The sequence below is a fragment of the Ailuropoda melanoleuca genome, chromosome 2 (assembly GCF_002007445.2).
Source record: "Ailuropoda melanoleuca isolate Jingjing chromosome 2, ASM200744v2, whole genome shotgun sequence".
Taxonomy (NCBI): Eukaryota; Metazoa; Chordata; class Mammalia; order Carnivora; family Ursidae; genus Ailuropoda; species Ailuropoda melanoleuca.
Genome location: NC_048219.1, coordinates 1953002 through 1966473, shown reverse-complemented (window position 1 = coordinate 1966473; position 13472 = coordinate 1953002). Strand labels below are relative to the sequence as shown.

Below are 13472 nucleotides of genomic sequence, written 5' to 3'. Positions count from 1 at the left end.
TTTTTTTTTTTTTGAATTTAATTTTCTTTTCAAGATTTTATTTATTTGACAGAGAGAGCACAAGCAGGGGGAGCAGCAGGCAGAGGGAGAGGGAGAAGCAGACTCCACACTGAACAGGCAATGTGGGGATCGATCCCAGGACTTAACCGACTGAGTCACCCAGATGCCCCCAGGAATTGAATTTTTAATTTTAATTTTAATTTCAGTAGCCACATACAGCTAATGGCCACTGTGCTGGACATCATGGGTCTGTGCAGTTCTTCGAAGATCAATCATGGCCTCAGACTGTAGGTCTCCAACTCACATGTGAGTAGGGGGACCAGGTTGATTTCCCAGGGGCACCTCAGGCTTCTTCTTTGACGGTGTATTAAACTCATAGGCGTTCTCTTCACACCGCGAAGGAGTTAGTCACCCTTTTTTTTGAAACATGAGACCCTCCTGACCCATCTTTCAGTTTCAGCTTCTTTTTTTTCTTATCAAGGTAAAAGTTATGTCCAGTGAAATGCACAGGCCGGAAGCAAACAGTTTGATGAGTTTTGACAAACAGAGACACGTGTGAAAACACAGTGGAATCAAGATATGGGACATTTCTAGAACAATTCCACTCCCCCAAAAGGTTCCCTCCTGCCTCTTTCCAGGAAGTCCTATCCTCAGAGGCAACTGCGATTGTGATTTCTGTCACCATAGATTCATTTTGCCTTATTTAAGCCTCACATAAATCATTTTCCCACTCTAAGACAAGGGGACAAGAAATACTTCTCTTTTCTCTTTGTTATAAAAACCAGAGCACTAACATGATGACAAGTGGCAGCTGACCCTGGGTTGCAGCAAGGAGGAGGAGCCAAGGAGGAGTGGGGTGGGGGAGGGGGAGGGCTGTGGGGCCCTGGATTTGTGGCCTGTCCCCAAGGGGGCAGCCCCTCCTCAGCTCCAGAGGAAAGCTGAAAATACTGATTTTCATGTAAACTCTCCTAAATGTGGGCATTTCAGAACCTTGTACGGCCCTGCAGGCCAAATAATGCACATCTGTGGGCCAGACTTGACCTGTGGGCTGCCAGTTGGCGAGTTCTGCCTTGGGCTAATCAGACTGTTAGCAATAATAATAGTGATCTTTGTTAAGTAATTCCTTTGTTAGAGGTCCTCTTCTAAGTGTTTGATGTTATTAAGTCATCTAATCCTCCTAACAACTTATTAATAAATCCATTTTACAGATGAGTAAGCTATGCCAGAGAGAGGGATTAGGGGACTTGCCCAGGGTTATAAAGCGAGGACTTGGCTGGGCTTTGAACCCTGACTGATTCCTGAGGCCACGCTCATAACCCCTGCACGTCCTCCCCTGGGGAGTGAGAGTGGCGGGAGAGGCTGCGGGGTCGATCACGCCACTTGGGGTGCAGCTTCGCCAGCTCCCTGGGGTGACACCACCCTGAACAGGCAATGAGAGCATGCCTCACCCCCGCCCGCTGGCACTGCCGTGGCACGGGCAGTGTGCAAGTTCAGACACCTCGGCTGTCAGTTGGTGGAGTCCTGATTGTAGGAAGTGCTGGGAAAGCAGCCAGGGGTGGGGTTGGGAGGATAAGAGTCTGGCTGATGCCTGATGAGGCTCTCGGGGATCACTGGGCAAGCGGGGGCAGAAGGAGCAGAAACATGGCAGGGGGAGAGCCCAGGCTCGGGAGGGAGGCAGGGGAGAAGGGAAGGATCAGCCAGAGGGGCCCAGGGCCAAGCCAGGGTGCTGCTACTGGGGGAGCTGGGGGATTGAGCATCCCGGCTGGTGTGCTGATGCCCCCAGCCCCAGCCCCAGCCCCAGCCCCAGCCCCAGCCCTAGCCCCTTTCTGCACTTTGTCCAGACAAGCCTATGAGGGAAGGTTGGGCAGAGGAAGATAAGAATCATCAGGCAAAACAATGCTGCATTTCTATCACCCCCTCTCACCTTGGGGAGGGGGCCCAGGAGGAAACAGCCCCAGCGAGGGTACAGCCAGAACCTGAACCTGGACTCCTGGCTTCCACACCAGTGCTCCTTCTGCTCCATTTGGCCGTGTCCCTCAGGACCAGGTGTTGTGGGAAAAGAGGGTCTGTGGTCCCTGGCCGGGGAGTGTCCCAGCAGCCTGAGGGGAGTGGTGGGGACAGGCCAGACCCTCCCCTCTGGCTCTGCTGTGTTACTGAGCCAGGCTGGCAGGAAGTGAGTGCTAAGAGAGCGTTTGCCAGTGTGTTTGTTTTTTTCTAGTTGGATCTTCCTACCCACCTTTGCAATATGTGTTGTTATCATATATCCCTCATCTTACCAGTGAGGAAGGCAGGCTCAGAGAGGTAGAGATCATCGCCGAAAGTCATTGTCAGGAGCAAACGAGTGATGTCTGTAGAGTGCTTCATGCCATTCTGGTGCACGGTGAAGGACGGTGGGCCATTGGCCAGAGGAGGGATGTGGTGATGGGACTGGTTAAGGAGGACCTCTTGGAGGAGGTGACATGGAGCTGGGCTTTGGGGAGCCCCGCCTCTCAGGCAGCTGGTTCCCCTAGGGTTAAGGTTGTTACCAGAGTAAGCCATGATGCTGGTTGGGTCTCCTCACTGAGGATGCCGCCTCCCACCAGAAGACCCAAGTGATGTGGGCTGGTACCCTAGGCTCTCACCAGCCTTCTGGCAGCCTCCCCACCAGGGAGCCCTCCGGGCCTGGCTGTATATCCTGTGCATTGTGAAGGGGCAGCCCGGCCTTGGGGTGGTCACGGCACCTCTCTGAGCCTCAGTTTGCTCATCTGTCAAATGGGGACAGTGCTGCTTCCCATGCAGGGTTGTGGTGAGGGCCTGGCATGGGATGGGTGCTCGGCAAACAGGCACCACAGAACCATCCTGGCCCCAGGCCACCACTTCCAGTGTCCACCTCACTTTAGAGCCATCAGTTTTGAAGAAGCAATATAAAGGAGTGATTTTCAAATTCCATTCCTGGAACCCTTGAAGAAGCCAGTTTGGGGTCAGGTTATGGGGTCATCGAATGCCTAAGTGGCAGCTCCGCATACATCTCTTTTGCATTTTGGGTTGCCATGTTAACTTTGTAATATAAATATATGATTAAAAATGTATGTGCTTGTGAACCACTGTTTGACTCCAGCAACTACCTCCCCATTTTACAGATGGAAAAACTGACTTCAAAGCCCATGCTTTCCCCATAAAGGATGATATCATTCAGGCAGTGTTCTAAGTTTTTCAGCTTGTTTAACCCTCCCACCCCTGTGAGGGCAATGCCATTGTCCCCCTTGTACAGACGAGGGTGCTGAGGCTCAGATGGAGAGGTTTGCCCCAAGATTAGAATCCAGGGAGCCCCGTTCCCAAATCCACACTTTCAGCCGCTCCCAGCCTGACAGCAACACCTTCTGTTTGTGTTCTGGAGCGGGGAAGTCGCTTGCTGAGGCCCAGCATTAAGGCAGCATGGGACCTAAGGCCAAAATGTAGATCTCCTGCCTCCCAGCCCAAGCCCAAGCCTGCTGTCCACGACATCACTGGGGCCAGATGGGGAGACGAGCAGCCCTGTGCGATCCCTGGCTCTGTTGGTCACTGGCTTTGTGACCTTGGACAAGCGAATGGACCTCTCTGAATCTGTTTCCTCACTTTAGAAAAGGGAGAATAGGGCCCATGTCACAGAGTCATCATGAAAGTTACACAGGATCATCCACATGAGTTGGTTGGTGTGGGGTCTGGCACAAACTGGGAGGGCCCCAGCCACCCCCAGTTCATGGACCCAAGGAGTCCCCAAAGCTTCCTGCCTTACCTGCTTCCTCCTCCCTCCTCCGGGCCCTCACTACCCACCCACATAACACAAATACTAATTATAACCATTTCCATGAGCTGCTTCCTGGCTGAGCCTAATTATGGGGTAGTTCAGGCATGACCATCATAAATATCAAGCGAGGCAGATTAACTTTGTCCTAAGTTTTATGTGATTAGATCAGCAAATTGTTCAGGGACACGTGGTGTCCTCAGCTTGGGACTTACGCAGACTGGTCATCCTGCACAGCGTAGGGCCCCCTGCAGGTTTCAGGTCTGTTTTGAACTTGGTGCTTAGAGAAGACCGGAGCAAGTTGGCCCTTTAACCCAGCCAGGAGGTGATGCCTGAAGTGGGAAGGATGGACCAGTTTGGGGCTGCCATCTTATTTGTTGTCATGGCAAAACCACAAGCTTTGGGCATTGGTGCACCTGGGCTGCCATCTGAGCTTTGTTATTTAGCAGGTGTATGACTCTGGGCATGTTACTAACGCTCCCTGTGTTACAGCTGTTTTGTACTCTGCAGCGGGGAAGAGGCAAGGAGATACTTTGTGCCAACAAGTGCCAGGCCCAGCACCTAGCATGTTCTAGGTCCTCCTAATTGTTCCTTCCCTTCCCATCTTCTGTCATTCCCAGCAGGATGGGATTCGTGTTTCCTGAACCTACCGCTATCCATGCTAAGGTTTCCTGGGCGCCGCTTCTCTTAAAGCACTGGACTGAGGACTTTATGTGTCTTATTTTATTTGCTTGTATAAAGACCCTATGGAGTAGGTACCCTTATCCTCTCCACTTGATAGACAAGAAAACCAAAGCCCAGACAGGAAGTGGGATGACTTTGTCAGGGTCACATGGCTGTGCTTGGCTGTCGGTCATGGTGTTGGGATGAGATGCTAGAAGGTCATGCAGGGTGCTGCTGGGGAGGAAGGTCACAGTGAAGTCCAAGAAGGCTGCCTGGAGGAAGGTTCATCTGAGCTGAAGAGTTAGCCAGGGGAAAGAGGTGAGGCGAGGCCTCATGGGCAGAGGACAGTGGATATGCAGAGGCCCGGCAGCAGGAAGCACGGTGTGGCTAGGGGACTAACTGTACATATTCGACTGAGCTTCAAGCATGTGAGGGAGGACTGGTGAGTGAGAAGCTCAAAAGAAAGGGAGGGAAGGGAGGGGAGGTTGGAAGCCAGGCCTAGGCCCCTGCTTTTTTTCTGCCAGTTCCAGGGAGCTGGCGTGTGAAGGAGGAGAGTGATTGGACCCTATCAGTTAGTTTAGAAAGTTCTGCTTGGAGCCAGCTTCGAGATGAGGGACTGGGGTGGGGGTGGGGGGGTGATAATCAGAGATCAAGTGGGTCAGGGGGCCAACCCGGAAGACTTCCAGGGGGAGGAGGGGCAGAGACTAGGATTCCCCCCCGACCCCCCCCCCCCAGGGACAGAGGTGACAGACGGAGGCTATCACATGCGGGGAGGTGGGGAGAGGCATGGTCAGCGGTGTAATGTGTGGCCCGTGTCAGGGAGTAGGGAGGAGGTTGCTGGCCAGGGTTGGGGCTTGGGCGTGGGCTGGCCTCCCCAGCAGCACTGAGGTGGTTGGCAGCACAAGGTAAAGCTCTCAATGCCTCCCAGGGCCCCCGGGCAGGTGAGTCAACATCGGGCCAAGTAGGGGAGTGTTTTCCAGCTCCCTGCATGTGTGGGCATGTCTCCTCTGCCAGCGCGCTGGGGGAGCTCCGCCTGGGACTCTCTGGTCCAGACCAGGGTGATTGACTCATGGGCTGGCAGGGCCGCCAATTACTCTGAGGAGGCCGTGAGCAGCCTTGGTCTCCCATGGACGCTGTGTGCCCTTGGCCTTCTGTCTGTCTCTGAGTCTCACCTTTAGGCGTCCCCTGCCCCCAACTCCTATCTACCTCCCCCCTTTCCCTGTCTGGCCTCCAGCTCCATCTGACCCCCTTGGTGGTACCAAGTGGAGTCTCCCTCCCCACACCCACCGCCTCTTCTCTGTTCTCTCAACACAATACAACGCAGGGCAGCCTGTAGTCTCCACAGAGGTCGGCCTAGGGAGCCAGGCCTCAGGGAGGTGGCCCAAGAAAAGAGGAAGAGGCCCTGAGAGGGTCAGGAAGGTATGGGTCGAGCCCCAGTTCTGCCGCCAACGGGCAAGCTGCTTCCTTTCTCCAGCCTCGGTCTCTACATCTATAAAATGGGGGTCCCAGGGCTTATTCCACAGGGTGCTCATGAGACACAAGTAAGATCAGATAGGAGCACCCGGGTGGCTCAGTCGGTTAAGCGTCTGCCCGGCTCAGGTCATGATCCCGAAGTCCTGAGATTGAGTCCTGAATCGGGCTCCCTGCTCAGTGGGGGTCTGCTTCTCCCTCTGCCCCTTACCCCGCTCGTGCTCTCTCTCTCTCTCTCTCAAATAAATAAATAAATTCTTAAAAAAGAAAAAAAAGGTCAGGGTATAACAGAGCCTTGAGAACTGGGCAGTGCTGGGCTTGTGTCCATGTCGATGACACTTTTATGTTTTGGGGGCAGCAGTTGTGGCGGTTAAAACGACAAACATTTTATTATAGAAGAGTTCAGAGGTTTAGCGTTATTGAGAAGGTGGTTCCGAGAGTTCCCTCACACCGCACGCCAGCTTCCCCTGTTTTTAACATCTTATATAGGACATTTGTCACAATTGACACATTATTACTAACTGAATATACTTTATTCAGTATATTCTATACTTTATTCAGATTTCTTTCACTTTTACCTAATGTCCCTTTTCTGTTCTGGGATCCCACCTAGGACACCCCGTTACATTTAGAGTCCTGTCTCCTTAACTCCTCTTGGCTGTGACAGTTTCTTAGACTTGCCTTGTCTGATGACCTTGACAGCTTTGCGAGTACTGCTGGGTATTTTGTAGGATGCTTCTTCATCGGGATTTGTCTGCTATTTTCCTCCTTATTAGAGTGGGGGAACTTTTGTCACATATCAAGAGTACCTACTCTCACTGGGCTTATCGCTGTTGATGTTGACCTTGGTCAGCAGGGAGTCTGTTATTTTTGTCCTGAGCACAACGGCACAGCTAGAGTCAGGCCAGTGTTGGCTGAATGAAGGCCAAGATCAGATATGTGGGCGAGGGTAGGGGCGCCTGGGTGGGTCAGTCAGTTAGGCGTCTGACTCTTGATCTCAGCTCAGGTCTTGATCTCAGGGTCATGAGTTGAAGCCCCCACGCTGGGCTCCATCCTGGCCGTGGAGCATACTTAAATAAAAAAATTTTTTAAAAATATATGGATGAGGGCAGAAGTAAATGGGAAAGGTGGTAGAGGAAAATAAAGAGAAGCAAGTGTGAAGTGGGTTCACTTGGGGCTAGGATACAGTGCTGTCTGTATACCGGGCTGTCCACAACAACCCTTTCTCCAGATATGGAAAATGAGGTCCCAGAGGGGAAACGATGTGGGCCCAGGATCCTGGGGTTGGGCCCAGGTCTGTCTTGACTGCCTCACCCACACTGCTGAGTAAGTACCTTGACACTGCATTACCTGGAGAGTGCATTAGGGAAGCGGCGTTCCTGCTACAGTTTGCTTCTAGTTTACTTTATTCTGCAAAGGATTCATGATGGGTTATGGCCAAAACTCATTCAGTAAGATAATATGCAATCAAAATGGAAAATCAGGATCAGAGAAAACAGACTGAAAAATATGGACAAGGAAAAGGCTGAACATAAAGACCAGGAAAGTGCCCATAAATGAGTTTCTGATTTGGCTGTCAGTTTCCTGGCAGCCAAGAAAAAAAGGGATCTGAGCCAATTCCTAGGATTCCTAGTATCAAAATAGGAATGTTGTGGTAAATTTAAAAAGAAATTAATCAAATGGAAATTTCTCCTCTAAAAGACTGAGCAATGTAATAGATGACGTAATAGTAATAATAAACATCACATGGTGTCATCTTCAGGAGTGACAGCCATATTTTTACTGTCTTGTCCCTTGCCTGATATTGTTCTATTTGATTTTACGTGATTGTCATCAAGCAACTAAACTCTACTATTTCTTCTTTGTTGAAGTCACTGATGCTTATAACCTCATGAAAACCCGAGATACAAGTTATCTAATTATCTGTATACCAGGTTGTGTGCTGGGGGCCAGGGCTGGAAAGTAGTAAGAGGATTGTTGCCCACCCCGCCAGGTCCTCTCCATCCCAGGCATGGAGATGCCCAGACAACACCTGCACATAATGCAGGTGCCACTCGGGGGGGCACACCATGGGGAAGGAAGTGGGGAGGGCTTCCTGGAGGAGGAGACAGGCCAGAGATGGAGAGCAGTGGTGGGGAGGGGGCCCAGACTTGGGAGAGGGGGTATCAGCCGTTGTTCCCTTGGGGGTGAAGGCCAAGTCCTACTTGGAGCTGCCCCCTCAGCTTGCTGCCCAGGCCTGACATGCATCAAGAACTCCATGGACTCCCACTGAGTGGTTGACCCCTGCGGGACTGGGTCAGGGTCAGGGTGGCGACCACACACCTGAGGGGCATATGGAGGATGGACCTGGAGAGGGAGGAGTTCGGAGTTCTTTTGGTGGTGAGGATCGATGGAAGGTTTTTGAGCCTTGCGGTTGTGTAAGTGATAATGGAATGAAGGAGCAGAACTAACAGTGAGCACATGCTGCGTGCCCAGCACTGCTCTAAGCACTTTGTCTATTTTAAGTTCCTCGAGGATGACAACAGTCCTGCGAGAGAGCTACAGTGATTATCATCCCCATTTTCCAGATGAGACAGCTGAGGCACAGAGAGGCTGTCACTTGTGCAAGGTCACACAGCTGGGAAGTGGCCCCGGGGGCAACTGAACTGAGGTTCGGATCTAGAACTTCTACCCACGCTGTCGTTGTGCCTGTTGACTAATAATACTGGACTAACTTATAATGTGAGTGCATGTGAGATGACCTATGAGGACCTCACGGATCCCAGCCAATCACGAGCCCCTAAGATAGGAACTGCGGGAGCAGAGGCTTAGAAAGACGTGAAAACAGCTCAGAGGGTGTGGCCAAGGAGTCGCAGGCCTGCGAATTTCACTGGGGACTGCTCTTCCTGCCTCTGACACGCTCCAAGATTCCTTGAGGATCCCCCGCCTTGGGCAAACCAACGGCAAGAACCATCAGAGTGACTCACACTGTGGCAGCAAATAGGATCGCGCCCGGGTGTCACTGGGCCAGAGGACTTTGTTGTCAGAACCATGTGAGCATTTCTACTATTTCTCATTTCTGGTCACCCCAGGCCTTTGATTGCCACAGGGTGGGGTTTCCAGGGCACCGTCACACCCGTGTCTGGCTCTCACTACCTCCTCTGCGAGGCTGGAGGCCTGGGGCCGGGAACGAGCTGTGGTTCCCACTCCTCCGAGCCCAGTCTCCACCTCCTCGTGAGCATCAGGCTCCGGGGAGCCGGGGCAGGAACGAGCAGATCAGGGAGGACTCCCCACAGAGCAGCTGTGTTCTCCTTTCCCTGGAGCCGCAGGGTCGGGCGTGCTCCCCGCACTGCAAACAAGGCGATTAGCCAGCTTGGTGCCTGGACTCCGTGAGGGCCCTGCCTGAAGAAGCAGCTCCCCCTTCCACAAAGAGCACAGGACTAAGAGAGCAGGACCCAGGTTCGAGGTCCAGCTCGGCCACGTCCTAGCTGTGTGGCTGGGGTCCTCAGAGACAGCAGCACGAGGTCAGGCAGGCAAGCATTCTCATCCTGGGCCTCTCGCTCTCCAGCCAGGTGACCTGGGCGGCGAGGGAGGGGATGTTGAGTCCTGCCTCCTCCCGCATCCTTGGTCTTCTCTTTGGGAGCCTGGCAGAACGTTCTGGGGTCAGGAGAGCTACATTTTGTCAGGCAGCACAGAGCAGGTTTCCTGCCTGTCCAGCACCTCCCTCCCACTTCTTCTGTAACATGGAAGTGATACCCTGCTGAGGCTGAGGCCCCAGGTGGCTGTGGGGACCCAACAGCACAGGGAATGGAAGGCCCCTTCCGGCTCTGGCGGGGTGCGGATAGAGGCCACCATTGTTGGTGGAGTGGCACTCGCTCACGGGCTGGGCCTCTGCGCTCCTCACCGAGCCAGCCAGGCTGCATCCACGTCTAGGGTGGGTTCAGTTCACTGCGGAGCCCGAGGCAGGCGTCGTAGGAGGGGCACCTCGTCTTTTGTGCCCTGAAAAATAAACAACTCTTCATCTGAGCGGATTTCTGCTTGGGAGGTACGTGAGCTTCTTCACCCTCCATCCACAAACAGGCTGTGGTGGGACGGACAGCGCCGGTGGCCTGGCCTTGGCGCCTGGGATGGGCGTCCAGCCTCCCTCCCTGGCCTCCTGTCTTCCCTCTAACTCCCGCGGAGGCTCTAGCTGCAGACTTGGCCCTGGGGGAGACAGGGCCTGAGGAGCCCTGGCCCCTGCCTTCGGGGTCCTCCCACGTAGAGTGCTGTGTGCTTCAACAGAGGGAAGCATGAGGTGGGGGCCTGGGTGTGGGGGGACACTGAGCAGGGGCCAGAAGCTGCCTTGTCTGGAGGGTGGTGAGGAGAGCTTCCTAGAAGGGGTGGTCTCTGAAATGAGATAGAAGGAGGAGGAGCCACTGCCTCTGTACCCGGGCAAGTTACTTGCCTGGGCCTCAGTTTCAGGCTCTGTAAAAGGGGCCAATAATACTCAGAGGGAAGGGCGAGAGGTTTAAATGGGACGATGGATGTGAAAGAACTGACAAATGCTGCATGCCTCTAGGTGTCTCTGAAATGGTAGCTGCTGTGCCAGGCTGGGAAGCTGTGTGGTGAATTGAACTTCTTTTTCAAGGGTCTTTTCCTCGGGTGGGTGACACCTGTTACTTAGTGTAAGCACGTGTCCTGGTTTCAGTAAAAGTCCAGCTGTAAGCCAGCAGGGGGTGAAGAAGCATTGGAGTCCTTTCCCTCTGTCTCCAGTGGCTAATGGGAAGTCCCCCACCCACTGGGAGTGGGGCAGAAGACTCCAGAATTAAAAATCTTCCCATGTACCCCACCTCCCCCAGGCCTATGCCTGTTCAGTAGTTTCCTTTGTCCTTGGACATTGCAAAGTTGGATTGTCAAGGACTTAAGGGCACTGCCCCAGAGTAATTTTCACTTCCCCTCCTCTTGTGCCACCGTTGATTTGAACGTCTGTTGAGCACCTGCGGTACGTGAGGCGACGGGGATTCTCTGTGCCAAACAAGGTTCCAACCCTGATAAAGCTCATAATGCTTGCGGAGTTGGGAGGGGACGGATCAACGTAAAATAAAATAATAATAAAAGATTGCAGTAAATACCATAAAGGGGGAAAATGAGATGTGTAACAGTATTTGAGGGGCTGCTTAGAGTGGTCAGGACACCGGAGGAGGTGGTGATTTAAGCTGAGGTCTGAAGCCGGAACTGGCCATGGGAGGAGTAGAGACGAGGAAAGAATGTTCCAGATAGAGGGGATAGCGGCTGTAAAGATCTTGAGGGAGAGGAGAAACTTGAGAATCTGAGGAACTGAGTGAAGGCCGAAGAAGTTGGGGCCTGAGCGAGTGAGCTGGGGAGCAGCACAAGATGAGGGTCAGGGGTGGGCAGGGGCTGTGGGCAGACTGGTAAAGGGACTGTCCTTGCACAGTTTTAAGCAAGGGAATAGCAAGATTAGAATTTCCTTTTAAAGGTTCACTCTGGGTGCTGAGAGGGCCAAAGTAGAAGCAGGAGACCGCCAGGAGCTGTCGCTGTGACCCCCAGCAGTCACTCCACCCCTCTGAGCCAGTTCCTGCACACATGTGTGTGGCTGTGGGAACCAAATATGGGAATGAACAGACGTGCACTGCGGGAAGCTGAAAAATGTATAAATGCGGGGGATTCCAGGTCACGCTGGAAGCGGAGGGTCCTTCGGGAAACTTCTGGGTTAGACTTCTCTGAGGTGGGAAGCGGAGTGCTGGGTACCTAGAGTCCCTATCTGAGCACCCCACATCTGAGAGAGCCTGCTTTTCCAGCCCAGGTCACAACGGCTGGGGAGGGAGCACCTGCTAGAGATTCTTGCCTCCTGAGACGGAGGTAGAGGGATGGTGGCCCTAAGCCTCTGGAATTTTCTGAAATTCTCTGGCTTAAAATCCCTGAGCTAGAGGAAGAGGGAAATGAGGGGAGACACCTGCCTTTTTTATTCCACCTCCCTCCGCCCCAGTCTCTCTAGCTCTGATGGGGAGACTTACTTGAGGCACCTAAGGGCCACTGGGGGTAGAACCTTTCTCCTGACAATTGTGGTCAAATTAGAGGCATCTTCCTAACCCTCGATTGCTGCTGTGTGCCAGCCCCCTTACCAAAGGGAGACTTGGGGCTTCCCAGGGGCTGCAGCGAGGCCCCTTCCCGCCGGCTAGGGGCTGGCCGTGGGGGGCCTCCCCCTGCCCCGGGTCTCCCCGTGGGGCCATGGAGGGAACCGGCAACCGCGCGCCGGTCAGGCCCCGCCCGCGAAGGTGGCGCGTTGTCCGCCTGGCCCGCCCCGGCCAGCCTGTCGCGCGGCGGCAGCCTTGGTGGAGCTGGGGACCCGGCGTCGGGGGGCGCAGCATGCGGAGCGGGTGGCCGCCGCGCTGTGGGCGCTGGGGGTGAGGCATCGCGTTGCACAAGCGGGATGGCGGGGAAGGGGAGGCGGGGAGGAGCGGAGGGAGGCGGGACCCCCCCTCCCCCTCCGCGGGCCGGTCCGTGGGCCGGTCTCGGTGTCCCGGGCGGGGCGGGGCGCGCGGCGGCGCTGGGGCCGCTTCCCCATTCTCCCCATTCGCCCGAGAGCCATGGAGGCGCTGAGGGAGTCTGTGCTCCACTTGGCTTTGCAGATGTCGACCTACAAGCGGGCCACGCTGGACGAGGAGGACCTGGTGGACTCGCTGTCCGAGGGTGAAGTGTACCCAAACGGCCTGCAGGTAGGAGCCTTGGCCCGCTGTGAGCCCCCAGGCAGCCGGGCATGCGCGCTGCTGCCTCCCCTGCCCCCACCCTGCCAGCCCTAGGGGGCCGTGCCAGCCTGGCGGCTCAGGGAAGCTATGGGCTCCGTGGGGAGAAGATGCCTTTCTGGGGCAGAAGTGCCTCCAAGGCACTGGGCTCCCTCCACCCGGGTCTCCTCCCCAGCTCTGGCTGTCCCCCAATCCTCCTGCCACCTGCCAATGGGACTACAGCCCCTTGGCAGAGTTGAAGCACCCTGTAGAACTGAACTGGACCAGTTACCTTTCAAAGGAAAGGCAGTCCCTGAGTGCTGAGGGACTTGCCCAGGGACACACAGTCTAATAATGGCAGAGTTTAAAACTGTCCCAGTTTTAGCATGGAAAGCTCTGTGTCCCTGGAAACCTCTCAGTCCTGGGCAAACCAGGATGGTTGGTCACCCTATCTGGTAGGCATGGCCCAATTCTTCCCCTTTTCCCCAGTACCTGAATTTCCTACAGGGAGGAAGGCATCTTCTGCCCTCTCTTTCCTTGCCTCTTTGCAGCCTACTCACGAAACCCAATTCCCCCCCTCCCCAGGGTCTGTCCCTGTGGGACTCAAACATGCCCACCACCTCCCTACCTTGTGGCAGAGCAGTGAGCATGGCTGCTTCCTGCTCTCCTCTCCCTGCAGGGCTGAACTGGGACAGTGTTGAACAGGACCTCAGCCCTGGTGGAGTTTGGACCCAGGCAGGTGGGCGGGAGTGAGTTGGAAGTGGTAGGGACACTTAGGGGGCCCTTGATCTGGCTCCCGAGAAAGCAGCCCAGAGAGAGGAGCAGGGCATCTCAGTCCAGGAGAACTTCTGCCAGGTTGACCAAGGGAGATTTGG

General features: G+C 54.5%; 1 protein-coding gene across 4 annotated transcripts in view; it reads left to right on the top strand.

Moving 5' to 3' along the window:
• ECE1 (endothelin converting enzyme 1) overlaps positions 1-13472 on the top strand; it is a 113570-nt gene that overhangs the window by 37621 nt on the left and 62477 nt on the right. Inside the window, exons 1-2 of one of the 4 annotated variants that reach the window (XM_034645886.1) lie at positions 9902-9920; positions 12505-12591. In XM_034645886.1, coding sequence (XP_034501777.1) covers positions 12505-12591 — 87 coding nt within the window. In that variant the 5' untranslated portion in view covers positions 9902-9920. Of the gene's footprint in view, positions 1-9901; positions 9921-12159; positions 12280-12436; positions 12592-13472 lie in introns of those variants that run through there. The other 3 variants (XM_034645897.1, XM_034645873.1, XM_034645877.1) reach the window with 3 other exon arrangements.